This window comes from Vombatus ursinus, unplaced genomic scaffold (assembly GCF_900497805.2).
Source record: "Vombatus ursinus unplaced genomic scaffold, bare-nosed wombat genome assembly UNPS02014814.1, whole genome shotgun sequence".
Classification (NCBI taxonomy): Eukaryota; Metazoa; Chordata; class Mammalia; order Diprotodontia; family Vombatidae; genus Vombatus; species Vombatus ursinus.
This window is the reverse complement of record NW_020954592.1, coordinates 3,792,284-3,813,346: the sequence shown is the minus strand read 5'-3', so window position 1 is coordinate 3,813,346 and position 21,063 is coordinate 3,792,284. Positions and strand designations below refer to the sequence as shown.

Genomic DNA, 21,063 nt, shown 5'->3' with positions numbered 1-21,063 from the left:
GAGAGAGAGAGAGAGAGAGAGAGAGAGAGAGAGAGAGAGAGAATTTTTTAATAGTTCCTATTCCGATCTGTCCTGGTGTTGTGCCTCTAGGTTTTAAAAGGCTATGACAATGAAAGCACACATTTTGGGAGATCCTACCAAGCCCAAAAGGCTACAACTGTGGGTGCAGCAGCATCTGACTTGAATGTACTCTCTCCCTCCCTGGGTGTGTGTATAGTGCCATCCTCTTCCCTTTGTATTCTACGTCCTTGAGTTGGATTAATCTAAATAATATGAATTACCATTATAAAATAAAATAACCCTCTTAAAAAAAGAAAACAGCCACTTACCAACAGTTCCTCTTGAAGTTGATGGTCAACAGAACAAACATACAGCTGAAGTGACTTTAATTTTAAGACACTTGAATGAGCAGGGATTTGGAAAACTTCATTAAATATTAATGGAGCTTGAAATTCCAGAGCTTTGGAGCAGTAAGTGTTTGGTGTGCCTGAGTCAAGAGTTGGCAAATAGACTCTAATGTGTCTGGAAGCAAATTAAAAATACAGTAAATTTTGAATAGATATTAAACAAATAGTCATTAGGTAAGATTGTACAACCTATACACCTCTTTGTGTGTGTACATATATACACACATACACATTTCTAATCAATAACAATGACATATGATAATCATTTAAGATCATTTGAACCCCAATAATGGCCAAGGCCTAACCAACCACAACATAACAGATATGCTTTTTCTTTATTCTCTGAGTGAACTAAGAATGGCCCTTCCTGTGTCAACAGCTGAAGCTGACCAAAAGCATTCTTCTGTTTATGACCACTAAGGACCCTGACACTACCTTGAATGGTGGGACTTTTCTTATCTATGTTAAACACAGATATCCTGAATCTATAATTTCAATTGACACTTTGGCATTCTCCTATTTTATTATATTTACAAACTATTCAATTAAGAAAATTCCTTTCTCATGCTATGGTTAATTATTCTTTTTGTATCTCACAGTACCTACCACTATATTTGCTAATAATAGGAGTTCTCTCTCTCTCTCTCTCTCTCTCTCTCTCTCTCTCTCTCTCTCTCTCCACACACATCATGTGCACGCACACACATATCTATATGTCTCTGTGTGTGTGTATGGGGGTGAAGCAATCAGGATTAAGGGACTTGCTCAAGGTCACATAGCTAGTGTCTGAGGCTGGATTTGAACTCAGATTCTCCTGACTCCAGGGTCGGTATTCTATTCACTGCACCACCTAACTGCCCCAGTAGATGTTTTTAAAATTTAATTTTATGTAAGACTTTTTCACAGGTCTTCAGTAACTTTTTAAAAATCTTCTGCCAAATGAAAGTAGTATTCAGCTTTGATGTTTTATATAGAAACACAGAATTTTAGAGCTAGTAGAGGTCTTAGAAATTATGTAGTCAAATCCCTTCATTTTACAGATGAGGAAACTGAGGTGGTGAGAAGTAAATTGACTGCTCATGGATTATTAATGGTAGAGCTGGGAGTAGAAGCTTTCTCTCCTTATTCTCGATCCAGTGCTCTTTACACTGTCCCAAACTACTTTTCTTACCGTACAATAACTATGGTGTTATCTATTACTATGTGTCACCTGAAAGCTGGTTAAAGAGGCAACAAGCTAGGTGATAATTAAATTCATATTTTTATTCCCTTAAGCTAGTGACATGTACGCGGAGCCAGAGCTTTAACTCTGACTGCATCAAGCAATTTTAAGAGGACATTTAAACTCTGGCTTAGGATGTCTATGTTACTCAGATTTATGGAGAGAGAAAGAGAGAGAGAGAGAGAACTCCTACTATTAGCAAATATAGTGGTAGGTACTGTGAGATACAAAGACAAAGAAGAATTAGTTCCTGTCTCAGGATGATTACATTCTATTGGGAGATACATCCAAAACAGAAACAAGTTTAACCATTTGAAGTTAGGTTAAGGTAAGAAGTTAAAATAACAAAAAAAGAGATAGTCAACAAAGAGTGCTAAAAATACTTGATGAGGGAAGATAATAATAATAGCTATTGGGATCCAGGGTAGTTTCATAGAAGTACTATCTCAGCTGACCCTTGAAGGTTAATGAAAAATACAGGAAGCATAAATGAGGGAGGTCCTGTGAGGATACAGGCAAAGTTCAGGAATTGTAAATAATTAAGTCTCGTTAGTATATATTTCAAATAAGGTGAAATAAGTCTGGAAACCAAAATATGGAGGGTTTTGAATGTCACATTAAGGAGTCTATACTTTAAAAAATACAACTACAATAAAAATTCACTAATTCAGATTACAGAATGACTCATGGAGAAAGTTTACACTTTACTATTTTTATAGTTAGCAAAAGTAAATTAGTGTAGATGGAATCACAAAGGGAATATTTATCTACCTTTAAAAAACTTGCTTATAACCCTTTATGAAGACTCATTTATAAATAATTTTATAAGCATAGTGTAATACTGTTTAATCTCTGTTTTTTCTTGTTTGTTTTTTTTTTTAGGCAACTGGGGTTAAGTGACTTGCCCAGAGTCACACCCAGACACAGCCGGTCTGAGGCTGAATTTGAACTCAGGTCCTCCTGACTTCAGGGTTGGTGCTCTATCTACTGCACCACCTAGCTGCCCCATTAATCTCTGGTTTTTAAATTATGATGTATAAGAGAGCTTGGAAAGAACTAAATGCTTTTAATCCTGAAGTGGCTTCTTGGCATCTCTCATTTCTATGTCCACAGACTATAGTAACTTCCTCCTCCCTCAGCCCCCTCCCCAGCCCCCAAGGCACATGCTCTTCAACACCAGAGGAACAGGAAGGGTGCAAGGTTAGGGGCAGTATACCAGCACCTTCTTTTTCTTCAAATGGCAATTCTTTGTTAAACTAGTGTATGTTAATGAAAGTACTAAAGAGTAATAAAATTTCAGGATTAAATGTATAAAGTCTTAATGGCAAAGCTGATTTCATTTTTGTCTTCCTACTCCCAGAGCCTAGCAAAGTGTAGGTGCTAAATAAATACTTCTTGATAGATTAAGCCTTAAAAATATTTCACATTTCATATTGGTCATTTCTCACTAGTCATTTCAAATTAGTGAGTTTCTACAGAATTTCTATTTCAAGAGTTGCTTTATATCCCACAAATTTAGATAGCATGAGTATGTGTTAAAATAAGAATTCATTCAAGTTGTTCCTTGAATTACTATTTGTCTGTTTTTCACCTAAAATATGTAGATAACTTATATCTCTCTTTACTAAAGGTTTGTCCCTATCTTGGTATGGTGGTGATCACCATTCTTTAAGACAGAGGTGTCAAACTCACATCCCAAGTGAGGCTGAACCAGATTAAAATGTTATTGGGAAATGTTTAACAAAACAAATAAAATACAATGTAACATAGATAATGCTAATTTGTGGTTTTCTCCAGATCCATTTCTATTTGAGTTTGACACTACTGCTCTAAGCTTATGCCTATAGGGAAGGCAGTCTCTAGAAAGGTCTATCAAACTGGTATGGTCCAGCCTAGTTCTCTTTCAAGAGGCAGACTACCACAGGTGATATATTATTTTGGCTATAGCATTTCAAGAACTTGTCATCAGGCATGGAAGAAAAGACTGCCTTCTGGACTAAGAAGGGAGGGCATACACTAAGGAAAACCCCATGTCTTTGAAATTTGAAGAGCTGAAGTTGAATTAGAGTGTTCACTTACATCTTGCAGCCTTCTTTCACAATCAGCCCAGCAAAATTCTTGAGTTGGAGGACATTCACTAGGAGACAATCATTTCCTCTATCATGCCTAGAAAATAAAACAGGGAATTCACTGACATCAAACTACCTGGATAAAAAGGTTGGGAGTGGGGAGAGGAAAGGGTCAAAACTCAACTTGAACTGTAGCAATGAGAATAGAAGGATATGTATGTATGTGTGTATGAATGTATACACATACACAAACATGGTATTATTCCTTTGCAACTTACACAAAACTGCTTTGTCCTATTACTGGACATGAGTTCTGCCATTATTCTGTCAGTTATCCCATAGCTACCCCTTAAAGGAAAAAATTGCTGCTGGAAACCAAAAAAGGATTATACTGTGGTCCTCTGATAACACAAATTGAGGAATGAAGGCAAATAGGCTTCGACATCTATGCAATTCCCCCCAATCCTGCAGCAGATGAGAATGGTTATCTCAACTCCCAACAAAGATACATAATAATTTTTACAGACAATAAATATGCACATAGGGCTTTTTTTTTGCACCTGTCCCATTAGGACCCAGCTATCCTAACCTCCACTTAATATACTGGCTTGTTTCCACTTTCCACTTCTTCATAATGGTGCCTACAGCAAATACTTAATAAAAACTTGTTGAAAGCTCAGACCCAAAGAGGGAATATGAGAAGGCATGCCTCCTCAAATCTTTGGCAGTGGAGTAACAGGGAAAGGGGATCTAGCTACCATGTCCATAGTACCAGCAAAGAAGGGAACAAATTTAGTCTGAACTCACAAAAATCCAACATGTATCTGGGGCTCTTCATTGGTGGTGGTATCACTGTATGCAGGCTCCTCAATATCCTCATTCCTGTTGACAATTGGGAAAAGGACAAGGTTATTATCCACTTAGATTTCTTCTAAGGGAATTAAACCGATCAGCTCTTTAAATTTTGGTGATTCTCTTCTTATCAGAAAATGTTGCTTTTGGAATGGACCTGAGTTTCATTTGAAGAAAGAACTTCCAGTGAAGAAATGCCACCCACCAACATAGATCAGCATCTTTTCTACAACTTAAATGCCTTAGAGAGTGGCATTTCATGACCACAGAGTCTGTGTATACCAGAGATGGACCTTGATCTTCCCGTTTCTGAAGTCTTCTCTCCCTATCCAAATGATATGCGCATGCACACACAAGCACATACATGCACGTGTAGTGGCTGAATATACACACATGTCCAGTACATACTTATATATGTACATGTATACACATGTGTATATATGCACATATATTTATACACATATATGGATGTATGCAGTATGTTTTGCTAACCTTAAAGCACTATATAAATGCTAGCTATTATTATCATTATCATTATTATACTATCTCTTAGAGATGTTTTTAGTAACTGAATAGGAAACTAATTGAGTAAATGCTTATCCATTACAGAACCTATAGTTCAGATGCCTCCAAAATTCAACTTTTTTCAGAAAGCATCTTTTCTCCATTTTCTTAAAACTCAACTATATAGAAAATACAGTTAGAAAGAACTAGTTCCATGAGTCAAAATAATTTGTTCAGTGTCTTAGCAAAATAAGCCATAGAATGACACAGAGAGCATGGAAACCAAAAGAATCATGGGATCACAAATATAGAGCTGAAAGATGCCTTATAGGTCTTCTAGTCCAAAGTTCTCGTTTTAACAGATGAAGAAAGTGAGGTCCAGGGATATTAAGTAACATGTCCAACAATATACATATAGTAAATGGCAGAACTGAGGTTAGAAAATCAAATGCTCTGATTTCAAATCCAGTACTCTTCCCATTGTACCAAACTGCCTCTCAATTCAGACTTTGAAACAACAAATCAGTATGAAAAACAGAAATTTTCTTCCCCTTATTTGTACTGGTTTTATATATGCTAATTAAGGAATCATAATAACCTATTTTCTTTTGCCTACACTGCTGCTTTCATTACTAAAGGTAGCTCTCCAGGTAGGAAATTCTCATAATACCAATGCAGTTTGGCAACTGCATTGGGAATTTACAATCTTAGAGAGTTGCCAAGACTTAAGTGACTTCCCCAAAGTCACTCAGCTATAGGTGTCTGGTGTAGGACTTGAACCTAGACCTTCTTAATTAAGGTTCATGGAACATTTCATGGCCATTATTTCATTTGAGTAAATAATGTATTAAAGAGACTGTAAACTACTCACCAAATATCAGGTTAAAATTTAAGTGTTCTTAAAGAGAACACTATTGATTTTTAAGTGTTTGAAATGGGAGTCAGTCAATTGTATACTTATGTGCATTTCTAAGAATGTGAAACTATTGAAATATCTTTACAGATGCCTAAAGGTATAACTGACTTCCACTACTCAAGCTTTTCAATGGAGTAGCTAATAAATAATTAAATGGACTAATAGTTTTGACTCTTCTATCTGCCACATGCCTTTAGAGGAAACAACTTACTAAGAGCAGCTGAGTGCTGCTTGCAACAGTACTGGGTCTGAGGACTGACCCCAGCATTTACTTTGTGACAGCAGGTAAGTCACTTGCCCTCTCTGCCTCTGTTTCCTAGTCTATTAAATATATCCAATAAATATTAATTAAATTATTATCAATAAATATCAATTAAATTATTAACTATATTATTAACTGTGATGTTTATTCATATTAAATTTAAAAAATAAAAATAAAACAAAATTAAGCAAATATTAAATGAATAAATTATTAAATATAAAATTTATTACTGTTAACTGTGATATTTATTAATGTTAAATTAATTTAAATAATAAAATAAATTTAAATAAAAATTAAATAAATTAATACCATCAGTATTAAAATTAAATAGTTGTTAATGTTAAATAAAATTAAAATACATTAATATTAAATTGATATTAAGTCTTAATATTAAATTAAATTAATAATTATACTTGAACTATCTACCTAACAGGGTTGTTTTGAGGAAAACATGCCAAGTGCCTCTCCCTAGTGGAAGATAAACTTGCTGAGTTCAAAGACTTTTATTTTTCTGTATTCTGAGAATCTAGCACAGTTCCTGGTATAGATTAAATACTTAACAAATGACACATAAGTGACCAGATTTGAGTCAATCATAGAGATGATATGAATCTACAAAAACTGCTTTTGAAGAAAGGCTACTGAGATTGCAAGTTACTGTTGACCCAAGTTATCTGACTGTCTTCCCAGAGTAAATTGAGTAGATAATTATTCAAGTTTCAATTGGTGGACTGGGATTCAGAAGATCTGAGCTTTAGTCTTTCCTCAGCTACTATCTGGTGATAAGACCGTGGGCAAGTCAATTAACCTCTCCAAGTTTCAGTTTCCTCATCTATAATAGGAAGAGGTTGGATTAGGGTAGTGTCCTTCCAACTATTAAATGGTATGATTCTCCCCTTGGCCTAACATGTATAGATATAGACAGTATGAAAATCTGTTGTAAGTCTACCACTTATATTTTAATTAAGTTCAGTCATAAAATTAGAGATTGAAAAGAAAGAAAGAAAAAACAAGACTACTGGGCTGCTTCATCTCTCTAAATAGGAAATGGCAGTCTCTGGAGTATGTGGAACCAAAGATGACTCTTCCATTTTTTTTTTTTTTCAAAATACATAGGACTTTTAAGAATCAAGATTAAAAATTACCCTAAAATTAAAAAATAGAAAGTTACATCAGGATCAATGTTTCTTTTAAGGAATACTGTCCATGGAGGTTTTACTCTTTTAAGAAAAAAGCCACAGCTGGTTGGTGCAGTGGACAGAGCATCGGACACCCAGAGTCAGAGAGACCCCGAGTTCAAATATGACTTCACACATTTACTAGTTCTATCACCCTGAGCAAGGTACTTAATCTCTCTCAGCCTCATCTGTAAAAGAGGGATAATAAGAGCACCTTGCTCCCAGGGTTGCTGTAAGGATAAAATGCAATAATGTTCATAAAGTGCTTTGCAAATCTTACAGCAAAATATAAATGCTAGCTTTAAACAAACTAACAGACAAACAAACAAACAAAACCCCTGAAGAGGCCAGAGCAGAGTATAATTAAAGACTTGATCTAGACTAAGAATAGAATAGAATTAAGAATAGAAAGGAAGGTATGTAAAAGGTGCCCATTACTAGACACTATACTACTATAGCAACCAAAATAGATCTGTTTCACCTTTAAATACTCATTTTAAACAAACTGCTAGTGTGGCTATGCACACTCTCCTTTTATCTGTTCTCATGTCCATTACCAAATATACAATTCAGTGGATGCAAATAAGTACTAGCTCTTCATTGATCATTTGTTCTGAATTTTTGCAAAATAGATTTTTGCTTTCTGCTTTGAAGAAGATACTTTATATGAAGTAACTAAAATTGGACATTTTTTCATATAAGAAGTTCATTTACAAAAAAATTAGAGCTGATACCTAATAGTGATGATGGTAACAAAAACAACAAATCACATTTACTTACTTGCTTTTAAGGTTTAGAAAGTGCTTTCATCAAGTAGGTAGTACATACTACCCTATATTGGGGTGGGGAACTTGTGGCCCTGAGGCCACATGTTGCCTTCTAGGTCCTCAAGTGTGGCCCTTTGACTGAATTTAAACTTCAGACAACAAATACCCTTAATAAAGGGATTTGTTCTGTAAAACTTGGACTCAATCAAAAGGTTGCCCCCAAGGCCTCAGGTTCCCCACCTCTGCCCTATATTGTACACTTATGTCAATTACATACAACAATGTTGCCCTCCATTGTATTCTTAAATGTAACCATTTAAATTTAAATTATTAAATTAATTAAATTAAATATCAAATATTTATCAAATATCAATTAAATTAAATATCAAATAAACCCTCTAAGAAGCTAGTATAGTGTCATATCCCCAGTGTATATTCACCCATAAACTAACTAATCATAATAATTACTCCAATGTTATCACATAATTGAAATTAATTGTCAATTACTGGATTTAGAGATAGAAGGACCTAGATTCAAATCTTGTGTATGATTAACTTTTTAGATATGTGACCCTAGACAAATCCCTTAACTTCCCTAAACCTCAGTTTCCTTATCCATAAAATGGGAATAATAACAATTTTACTACTTACCTCAAAGAGTTGCTAGTGCTTTACAAACTTTACAGCATTATATAAATGTGAAGAGAAGAACAGGTCTGCCACTGTTGCTATCATCATCATCATCATCATCACTCTTTTCTATTATTCATGTACATGCTGTCTTTCCCATTAGATGTAAGTTCTTTGAGGGCATGGACTACTTTTGGTTTTTCTTTGCATACCCTGCACTAAGTATAACATCTGGCACATAATAACTTAATAAATGTTTATTGATTGATTGTATTGAGGAGAGTGAGCCAGAAACTGATAAAGGGGACATAGCTTTAGTAAAGGTTATAGATAATGAGGAAGGAAAGAATATCTACCCTATACTCATTTTTTTCAGGCTCCTTGCTACAAAACGTGGTTACCTTTTACACAGCAGGGTCCTTGGCAATAGCTTCCTGTCTAGCTTTGAAAAAATATTTTCATGACTTCTCAGAAAGAATGGTGGTTTGAACTGTTTAAAATAGACATTTATCACCAGTTTCTTCTATTTTCCATTTTCACTGTTTATCTAATTTAAAATTCTTCTAATTTTCCTTACTTTATCCAAATATTCATTTAATTATTTGTTTTTACTTCACTTCATCTTTATTAGGAATAAAAATAATAACAACAACAATATTTCCTTTTTGTGTAACACTATAATTACAAAGTTTTTATAATTATAATGTATATATCACTGTATCTGATCCTCAAAATAATTCTGTGATAAAATTAAAGCAAATATTATTATCTCCATTCTAGAGCTGAAAAAACTGAGGCTCAAACATTAAGGGACATACACAAAGTCACAGAGCCTATAGCTGGAAGGGCAGGAACTTTTGACTCCTCACCAAATGATCTGTCCACTTTTACTATATTCTAAACCATATGCAGTATTCAGAGCAAAGTTTAAGCTAAAAATATAAATTTAAAAATATATCTAATAAGTGAATATCCTGGAGCCAACAAAAGGGATTTTTCAATGACTTTCAAAGAAACTCTTGATATTGGCAAAGGGTACAGAACCCAATTAAACATAGTGTGACAAAAACTGGAGAAATATAAAGAAAGTTTTTGGATATTTAAAAGTAACTGTAATTAGTCAATTAGAAAATAATAAGATAAAAGCAGGAACACAAATTATAGCTGATCAATATTCTCCTTTATGTATGAACATCTGAATTAGACTGATTTTCCCCTCATAGAACAAGGGGAGCATAAAAATATGCCTACTGGCATGGGAGTCAGTGACTAAATATTTATTTTAAATAATAAATGTATGATATACAATATATTTATTATAAGTAATAAATGCTTATTGAATGACTAACTCACTGAATCAGGGTGAGGGCAGAAATCTTCCCTGCAGGGAAATAGGTGGGTGATGGGAAAAGACCAACCCACTACCACCCCCATAAACCCACAAAGGAATTTCCTCTTAGGGTTTACCACAACCCAAATTCAGGGAAATAGAGAATATAAATGTTTTAATACTGTAAATCCAAGTGTTCTACACCATAAAGGAATCAGTATAATCATTTGGTTTAGGATCTAAAGAGAACAATGTATGTCAGTAAATCATCTATGGGAAAAAGGATTAAAATCATATAGCTAACCTTTTGGTTAAAGGTTCAAATACACCACTGTCACTAGCCAGTGAATAATCAGAGAGACATGCAGAAACCCGTCTGGCCCTCCTCTCTGATCTCCTAGCACTGTCTTCTCTTAGAGTAACTGCTGTAGAGAAAAGAAATAAACAGTTAGAAGGTAAGAAACTTTGACATCTGTAGGAAGGATGCTAATAAGTTGATGCTACTATTAATGAAAATATAACATTAAATTTTTTAGCTATGACTATTTTGATCTATCTTTTAAAAACATACAGAGTGAGGTCCAGTTCCTTCTTCTGGAAAATTGCAGAAAGGAACTTTATAATTATTTCTTTTCATGGCTAAAAATAACCAGACCTCTTTAGAATCTCTGAAAAAAATATTTAAAAAGAAAAAATCACTATTTGAAATTGTTGATACAATTTTTCCCCCATTAACACAGAACACTGAGAAATGTTACTATTTGAAATCACTGACAAAAAACTTTTTCTCCCATTAACCAATATGTGCAACAATAGATTAAAATAACGTTGGGTCCAAGGGTAGATTATACATAGGTATTTAAGAATGGGCATTTAAAAAATTACTGGCATAGGACCAATAAAATTTTATTTTATAAAAAAATTTAGAGGAATCACAATAATTATGTCTATGAAAGGAACCATGTACTTTTTTTTTTTTTTGGAGAAAAGACTGCTTTTCATTGCCTCCTAGGCAATCAAGGAATGAAATAGATCTATATAACAATGATCAGATAAGACCGGAGTGAAAATTTTAGTTGGTCTCATTTTCTGTAACTCATCTTCTATTCAACCAAACCTATATGATAAAAGCCACCCAAAATGTGCAAAGTATCAAGTCTGCACTCAACAAGTCGGACTAATAATGAAAATACTCTAATATCATGTCATGGAATTGAGGTTACAAATATAAATCTCATTTCATTAACTATGCTAAAATGAAGATTTCCAACCAATCCGACAGCATTAATACAAACACTACTTCTTTCTCACTGTTATCCCTGCAAAAGATAATGCAGAAATCAAAATAAAGGAAGAATTCTCAAAGAAACCCCTGGCAGGGTCACTAGAGCCGCATGACCACAAACGTTAAATGAAAGAGGTACTGTCAACAGTTGCCCTTGGTCAGAAAAAACAACATGGAAGAAACCACTCAACATCCCAAAACATCTGCTCTTGGGTTTCAACGCAATGAAGTTAACCATAGGGAGGAAAGGACATAAAGTGAGGACAAGAAATCTTAGAGCTACATTTACTTTTTACATCTCTTACCTTTAAAAATAAAAAAAATATATTAGTTCTTTTGACCATTTAAATATACACACACTCCAAGGGGCATAAAAACACTTGAATAAAAGGAAGGAGAAACATAGTAAAAAGTATATCATGCATAAGGTTTACAGTCCAAGTGTGTCATATTAGACTTATTAAATTCCTTTTAAAATTATACAAAAGAAGTTAAAGGTCTCAAAAAGTGTTTTGCAAGGATTCAATAGTCTTTACCAACCTTAAAAAACAGAGCAATTATGTATGTGATAAGCTGTAAGACTACTACAAAGTATCCTCTTCTGCATATCTTGTAATACTAGGCAACATATTTACTAGACAACAATGCAATAAAAATCTAGAAGTCAGAGGTAAAAAAAAATAATACCAAGTTGACTTACAGTGAATGTTTCTGTTGTGCAGCATGAGAAACAAGATAAAAAACAAAGAGTGAAAAGGTGTAGCTTTTCTAAGCTGACATATAAAAACAGAGCACAAATACAGTCATTAATATGTCAATAACTGGATGAGAAAACTAAAGATGCCTACTGATTCATAATTAATATAAAACTAAAAACATACAATTATATTGAAATCATGGTACATTTTAACTTAAAAATACACTGGCTATTTAAAAGTTAAAATAATGTTTGTGAAATGAAAATTTCAAAATCCAAGGATACTTCTCTCTCCTCAAAAAAAAGTCCAAATGATTGAAGTCTAGGTGAAAAAAAGTTATTTGAGAAAATACTCTTTTTTCCCCAATATTAAAACTGCCTACTATACATAGCAATATTGTTTTATAGGAATTATTAGACAATGAATATGAATTGTGTGGTTTTAGGTTAGCTGATAAACCATTCTAAGCCTCAGTTTTGTCTAGCAAAATGAGACATTTAGAGTAGATTTTTTAAAAAACCTGTTCCATTTAATGAACATTTGTTAAACCCTGGAGAGCATCCTTTTAGGTTCTGTGATGGAAGAGAAGGATGCAGAGGAGAGGAGATATTCTGATTTCTGATCTCATCTGCATACAGAATTCCTAGTATGGGAACTCCTTCCACCAATGTAGATGATGATAATAAACATTACTTATTTATTGTCATAAATGTTATAGATTTAGACTACATTCTTTCTATATGCCTCATGGGAATTACAGTTGTGTTTGGCACCTACAAACAAACCCTTATGCAATGCCTGGCCTTCAAGAGTACTCCATTTTGACTACTTTGGTATATTATTTTATTCATGGAAAGTTTCTGGCTGTGGTATATGGTAACTTACCACAAGGTGGCAGTAAGAAAACATAGTATGAGCCACCTGCATTTAGAAGTTACTATCAAAACAACTCTGCAGAATACTTGGTATCTGTCAGGGTAGCAATGATGAACAATGAGACGGTTTTAAAACTAAACCTAGGATGGATTAGTGGATGAGGGGAAAGCGTGGAGGAGGGAAGCTTGAGAGGAAAACAAAGAGTATTGGGACATATAGGATCATGTTGATTATTCTATTGGTACCTTAGTTTTTAATAGCCTTAAAAGAAAGGATGAAAAAATTAGATTAAATAATAATTATTTTAAATTTCTTTTTTATTTCCTTTAAAAATGGCAACATGTTCATATGGAAGAAGTAAATAGTAACCATTACTCTTCCCAAACTAATCCGGTCCTTAATCTGATATCTCACACACACACACACACACACACACACACACACACACACGGTATAGATGTATATTATGTATGATGTTGACATAATAGTATCATTTGTGGGCTTGCAGCATTGTTCAAAAGCTCCTAGGCAAAAATCTTCATGTCATCCTGATTCTTCTAGTCATAAAAATCTCCCACCTGCTATTACCTAATATTAAGTAATGCTAAGTAATAGCAAGAAGGCAGGAGAGCACAGATTTTAAATATAAAATTATACCACCTTCTTCTTCACCTCCCACCCCCACCAATCTTATTTATAAACACTTACTTCCACTAGTAGTTGAGACATTTGCCAGTTGTGGTCGTAGCTGTTCTCGAACTCCTTCACTGTCCCCGTGATATCCAGAATGTTGAAGTGAAGTTGTCCCCTGCGTCTCGTCATCTCCCATAGCTGAGGCTTGAGCCCTGAGTCTTTCTAGAGCTCCCATGCCTAGCATTTCAAATCCATCAGACATCTGAGCAAGAGGGGAATCCCGAGAGGCAGAAAGAAAGGGTGTATCTAATGGGGAACTCGGTGGAGATAAGGAAGACAAAGAAGAACGAGAAGACAAGGAGGCTAGGGACTGAGGTGTGTCCAGGGATCTCCTTTGCTTATTGAAGTGGGAATGTCCAGTGGACTCAGAGAATGGTGCATCTTTTCCCAGAGAATCAAAAGGAATTAGATCAAAGCGCAGATGCTGGCCATAATCTGCATCTGATTTTTCATACTGGGGAAGGCCATAGATGTCTGTGAAGCTGATGGAGCTTAAGGAACCTCTGCTGGAAGCCAGTGATCCCCGGCTGGATGCCAGTGATCCCCTGCTGCTCCCAGAGGATACTGTCAGAGTGCTGGCAGATAAACTGAAATAAGAAATAAAAATGCAAGCTTTATTACTATATTTTCACGACCTCTGCTTGCATACTGTTATATTCCACATAAAGGTATATGACCTCATCTACTCTGTAAGATGAAAAATCAATATATCTCCTATTGCTAACAGTAACTTAACATTTTAATATTGGTTGCTAATTCATGACTTTAATTTTGTGTAAAAAAACAGTATTAAATAGAGGAATAACTAATTCCTTTTCATTCTCTTTGACAGGCAGTACTTCCCTGCACATAGTAGGCATTATAAAATGTTGACGGCGTTCAATTTTTCCTCCAAAAATTAACCATCAAACAATAGGTTCAGCATCTGTTTTTTGAACTTTTAGTGTTTGCCAATTTTTTGGCTAGTCAAATTTATCTGTTGTGGTGAATCAGAGAATTCTATTTAATCATTTTGTTTTGGTAAAGGAGGCTATCATAGGAAAGAAGGACTTAGAACATGATTGTTGTTCTAGAAATCGTGTTCTTTCACACGATTGTTGTGGAAGAAAACAACGAAAATGAATCAATAAAATATTCAATTAAAAAAACTACAATTAAATTAACCTGACTCTTTGCAGCTAGCATTTTACCACCACTCTTTAGCCCAAAAGTTTGATAAGTGTTATTACTTTTCAAATAAAAAAGATGTTATCTGTTGTCATTTTATAGTTAACAACTTCTATCATGAGCCTATAGACATTAGTGTTTCCACTTTCTTTTATCAATACACTGTGATTTGATGAATTTACTTCCCAAGGAGTCATGTTTCCCTCTGATGAAAATGTGAAATAAAATAATTTCATGAAGATGATGATAAAGTGTTAAAGATAATGAAATTAAATTAGAACTATAAAATCTAGATGAAGTATGTTCCAATCACAACGGGGAGTGTGTGTGTGTGTGTGTGTGTGTGTGTGTGTGTGCGCGCGCGCGCGCGTGCAACAATGCTGTGTTTTGTTTTGCTTCTTTTTACTCACAATGCTGTCCAGGTTCCTTCCCCCACCTTGAACATTTTTTTGGTCATGTGGGAAAAAATACATACCTCAACCACAGATTTCTTGGTTTCTTAACATAAGAAGTTGAATATTTTTCATGTTTTTCATGAAGTGATTTTTATCTTATACATTTCCATCCTATTATCTCAATTAAAAAAAAAAGGCCTATGGACATGTGTACATACACAGTCACTCAGATACTCCCAGGCACTATAATTTTAAACATTATAAATCATTGGATCATACATAAATTTGCCAGCAATTTTGTTGCTCTGAAGACAAATGCATTTTTCCTTGAATTCCTTGGAACAGATAGGAATTTTTTTAGACTGTAATTTCTGCCTTTTTCCACTTAATTCTGTCCAAATGATTCATCAGTCCCTTTAAAGCCTTCAAATCCGTTCCAGTACCTATGTTCCAGTTAATGAGAATAGCTAATAGGAATTATGAACATCATTCACTTGTAATTATCAAAGAGTAAAAATGAAAAAGTAACACACAACTTTGTAAGAGTGACCTACCTTTTTAACTGAGATTGTAGGTAGGATGTTAAACGTGTAGCTTCTTCTAGCTGCATAAGCAAACAGTTTCGCTTTTCTTGAAGAAGAATCCTGAAATATAAAATGTACATATGAACATGTGTATGCATGGACATGTGCACTAACACACACTTAGAGCATCAATTGCTTGCATTCAGACTTTCAGTAATCACTAGTGGTAGCATTTGTTTTTTTTAATGAAGTAGATTTTCATACTAGAAAATTCAACTATAATTTTACAGTAAAGGCACAACATGTAGTTTTTATGTCAAAAATCTTAAAACTATGACAATGTGAGGATGTGTTTGTATACCTTAGTAGTCTTTGAAACAGCCCTGCTCTCCCTGTACATTAAGAAGAAAACATCCTCAGGTTTAAGATACTCACTTTCTTAATTTTATTTAGTACAACTACTATGAATTGATCAAAAAGTCACAGAATGTATTTTCAAATTTGTTTTTCATGCATTTAAATCTTCATCCAGAAAATAAGGGGGCTGCATTCAATGATTTCTAAAGTTTGAGTTCTAAAAATAATAATAATTATTAAAGAATATGGGATTCCATCTCTGACTCTGAGTGCTTACAAGTGGTCCTAACTGTTAACTCCTGCCCAGATATCCATTACTGAGACTCCATCTGTTTCCACCTGTAGGCATTCTAAAGATATAGTTGGGAGTCTAAAAGGGTGACATCCTTATCCAGTTAGAGTAGGTGGATTTTAATAGTGTCCCATAAGAAGTAACATTCAGAGGTTGCCAAACTATGCACAAATCTCTTCTACTGAAGGTATATAGAACTGTTAGGCAAGGGAAGAAACCAATTAGAGAGCATCCTGTAAGCAGTCAACTTCCTATCCTCACATCATAAGATATACACAGTCCAAGAATACCACATTTTTGACTGAGGGGACCACAAAATCCAGAAAAAAACATAAATAAATCACCTCTAATGTAAATCATTATTTTTTTTCTCATGATAAAAACGCGGAATTCATTGATCAAAAAAATTAAAAGTAAAAGTGTACAATATACTTAAAGTAACCATTTTCCTGGAATTAAAGTTATCCATTGTATGTTGTAAACAGGACATGATTTGATTTTATAGAATCAGTCAAATCTTGTGTCATACAAAGAGAAATGGTATGGTAAAAGTACAGTTTGCAAAAATATACAGATCTCTTTAGGTCTGAGAGACATCTGCAATGCTACTGATGCTTGTAAATCATTATTTTAACTGCTAGTCAAGAAGACACTATTTAATTATTATTTTCCATAAAAAGTGTATTGCTACTATTTGATATTAACTTAATAGTTTTCACACTTCAGGTATCATACAAAGATAGCATACAAATTATTTCTGCCTGAGAAGCAGCCCTTCTCATGAGGGACTTCTATTTAGGCAACTGTCAATTCTTGGATCAATTGAATGTTCCCTTACTCTAAGGGAAAGATTCTCATTTTAATTTTTAATTTAGAGTTTATTTAAATTATGAACTTAACAAACACGAACATTTGAATATATCAAGAATAGAAAAAGAGGGGCAGTTAAGTGGCGCAATGGATAGAGCACCGGTCCTGCAGTCAGGAGGACCTGAGTTCAAATCCGGCCTCAGACACATGATACTCACTAGCTGTGTGGGCAAGTCACTTAACCCCGATAGCCTTGCAAAAAAAAAAAAAAAATAGAAAAAGAGAACCACAAAACAATGAATCTCTATTAAGTATAGCTTGTTTGTTTAAAGAACGTGAAATTTAACTTAATAATACAACACTGTCCTGCTTATATTATTCCTTTTTGAAATTCCTTCTCTTCTGTTCATTTAAAGATGCATCATTGATGTTCTTTTCTTTGATTAATTTTTGGGCATTATTATAATTACCCATCCTCTCCCTGACTCTAATTTGCCTCTACTCCCCTAAAAAGCATTCCTCAAAGAGAAAGATTGCTAAACTTTCTTTTTATTCCCACATGCCACAAAATTTCCATTTTCATACTAGATTCATACTAGAACAGAGGCTATAACCAAAAATTTATCAGGATTTCCCGACTGTTGAACTTTAAAACAAAAAAAAATTATTCTTTGTATTCATCTCCAAATTTCTCAGCACCACAGCATGTTAAAGTTGGAAGGAACCTTGGAGATCATCTCAATCAATCTCTCACTTTCTTATCCATTATTACCTGTATTTGCTATCTCCTATACATGTCATTACCATTAAAATCTAAACTGGTTGAGAAATCTTCTATATGTATTCAATTCAGTCTTCAGAACTTTGTGTCTTCAGAACTTTAGCTCACTCTCTTCAGCTAAATTCCCCAGAAGAATTCTCGGTGATAGAATCCTACCAATCCTTTATATCAATCCTTTTAAGTCAATACTACTAAAATGTGTCATGTCTGCTTCTGCCTCCACGGGATCATCATCCAAATGCCCTCTCCTATATTCTTCCCCACCCTCCCTCTAATTCCTGGAAACTTTTTAATATACAGTGATAACTATGTCCTTTAATAGCTGTGTTACTGTGGGAAAATTAGTTACCTGAGGTCCCTCTGAGCCTGTTTCCTACCAAAATTTAGGGCACACATAATACTATAACCTGCTTTCTCTTCTTTATTACAAAGATGGAGCTGTCATTTCATCTCAAAATTCCCACCAATTCCATTCCAAGCAAACAGGTCCTCCTTGTTGGGGTGAGAATCAGCTCAATAATGGAAATTCTGACTTCCCATGGATTTCTCTTCCTTCTCAAGGTCGAAATATATCAAAGCTAATCAAAAAAATAGTAGCTTTTCTCCATATGGAAGAGAGACTGTTCTAAGAGATATCTGGACAATTGAAATCTCCCACCACTATGATTGCATGCTCCTGTGTCAGGTTTATGATCTGTTTCCCAAATTCCTTATTTGTTCTCTATCTGTGGTCTATAATATATGCTGAATGCTTGCCCACCATTGATCATCATTTACCTTCTTGATTTCTTCTTTTAGAAAACCATAACTTCTTAATATACAATGTCAGCCATATCCTTTAATAGCTGTTACTGTGGGAAAATCAATTATCTGAGGGCTTTCTGAACCTGTTTCCTCATCTGTAAAATGGGATAATGCTTATGCTCACAGGGTTAATATGAGGAAAGCATTTCCAAACAATAAAGGGCTGTTAAAATATGAGCATTATATACATTATAAAGTATATAAACATTATAAAGTCTATAAAATCACGAATTGTATAAATAAGGTAAAGCCTGACATATTTAACCAGTCACGAATCTATCTGTATTATTCTTTTTTTTTTGGCTAGGCAATGGGGTTCAGTGACTTGCCCAGGGTCACACAGCTAGTGTCAAGTGTCTGAGGCCACATTTGAACGTAGGTCCTCCTAATGCCAGGGCCGGTGGCTCTATCCACTGCGCCATCTACGGAGGGGCCCTTATCTATATTATTCTTATCCAGCTCATGTCTCTATCAGGTCTACAAGAATGAGACTGTCAAATATCTTACTGAAATCTGAGTACAGTAAATACTATGTCTATAACCTTTCCATGATTAGCTAGCCAATCCAATAACTGTCAAAAGGCAGTCCCAATTTCTAATATTTTAGAGACGTACTCCAGGATTGGCAAACTTGCTTTTGTGCGCCTGGAGCTAAGAATAGTTTTTATATCTTTAAATACAACAAAATTTTATTTATAAATGTAAAAACCATTTTTAGCTGACAAACAGTAGTTTACCAACTCTTGTTCTTCACCCTATTGTTGTCAATATTGCTACCTAGAAGATTGATATAGATAGATATATGTAAGTGGAAATATGTAAGGAGAACTAATAGTAAATGACAGAATCAGGATCTAAAAAAACTTCCACAATCTGTCATCATTGGACATAATCAGAAAAAATGTAACAGCAATACATGAGCTGTCCTATACTTAAATTAAAAAAAAAAAGAGAGAGAGCAAAGTAAGTACAGGACTGAGTAGATGTGCCTAGGTTTTTGTGAAAAAGACTTAGTGTTCAATTCATTAACAAGTTCATTATGAGTGTTGTTGTTACTATTTTACTTTTATTAAGGAGGGAAGGAAATCCAGATCTATGATGCCATCAGTGCAGGAACTCCTGGTGTGTATTTATCTTATTTTTGGGTTTGGTTTTTTTTTTTTTTTGCATGTTGTCTCCTCCATTAGATTGTCAGCTCCTTGAGATCAGTGTCTGGTTTTTTACCTTTCTTTGTATCCTCAATGCTCTGCATGGTACCTGGCACATAATAAGCATTTAGCAAATTCTAAGTGCCTGAATGGAAAAATCCCTCCACTGATGCATATAAGCAACTTGCCTACCAGCTTATAGGCTTACAGAGTTGTCCAGGTCACTGAGAAGTAAAGTGATTCGCCCAGGGTCACACTGCTAGTATGCAACCAAGGCATGCCTTGAATTCAAATTGCCCTGACTCCAACCAACCTGGCTCTCAATCCACTACACCACTGCTGTCAAACTCAAATAGAAGCCACTCCTCCGTACATAAGGATCCCTATTGCCTTACTTGTAAAGTGTGTTACCTACATTCTATTGTATTTTTACTTATTTTGTTAAATATTTCCCAATTACATTTGAATCCAGTTCTGGCTTCCCTCAGCAGTGTTTGTAGATATAATGTGTTTGACACCTCTGCACCACACCTCAGCGTCTTAATAAAAGTATAGAATCAGGTCAGCTAGGTGGCGCAGTACAAAGAGCACTGGCCCTGGAGTCAGGAGGATCTGACTTCAAATCTGGCCTCAGACACTTGACACTTACTAGCTGTGTGACACTGGGCAAGTCACTTAACCCCAAATGCCTCACAAAAAAATTTTAAATAAAAATTATATATATATATATATGTGTGTGTGTGTGTGTGTGTATTTGCATGTATACATACACATATATATGTAAATATATATGAAATCTATTAGAAATCATGATAGCACTAAACAAAGGGTGAGATTGACTATATCGAGGAAACCATGTCTAGTCATTATTTTGGAAACATACTGACAAAGTGGAGACTATTTTAGTGGCAAATGACCTAATGGTGAAGGGATTTGACAACACCATACAATATGAGGAAGAATGAAAGGAAATGGGTTATTGATTATAAAAGAAAAGCAAGATGATGGTATTAAAATATCTGAAGGACCGTCATATAGAAAAGAGATCTCATTTGTTTTGTGAGACCTTTGAACTATGACCACTGGTTAGGGGTTA

At 34.5% G+C, this 21,063-nt stretch overlaps 1 protein-coding gene across 3 annotated transcripts in view; it reads right to left on the bottom strand.

Moving 5' to 3' along the window:
• The window catches only part of WWC3 (WWC family member 3), a 198,720-nt gene that overhangs the window by 17,952 nt on the left and 159,705 nt on the right, over nt 1–21,063 (bottom strand). For 2 of the 3 annotated variants that reach the window (XM_027835331.1, XM_027835333.1), the window contains exons 10-15: nt 15,806–15,895; nt 13,705–14,276; nt 10,442–10,562; nt 4,506–4,580; nt 3,709–3,795; nt 330–522 (exon numbers count right to left, since the gene is read on the bottom strand). In XM_027835331.1, the coding sequence (XP_027691132.1) occupies nt 330–522; nt 3,709–3,795; nt 4,506–4,580; nt 10,442–10,562; nt 13,705–14,276; nt 15,806–15,895 (1,138 nt within the window). The remainder of the gene's footprint in view (nt 1–329; nt 523–3,708; nt 3,796–4,505; nt 4,581–10,441; nt 10,563–13,704; nt 14,277–15,805; nt 15,896–21,063) is intronic. The other variant, XM_027835332.1, reaches the window with a different exon arrangement.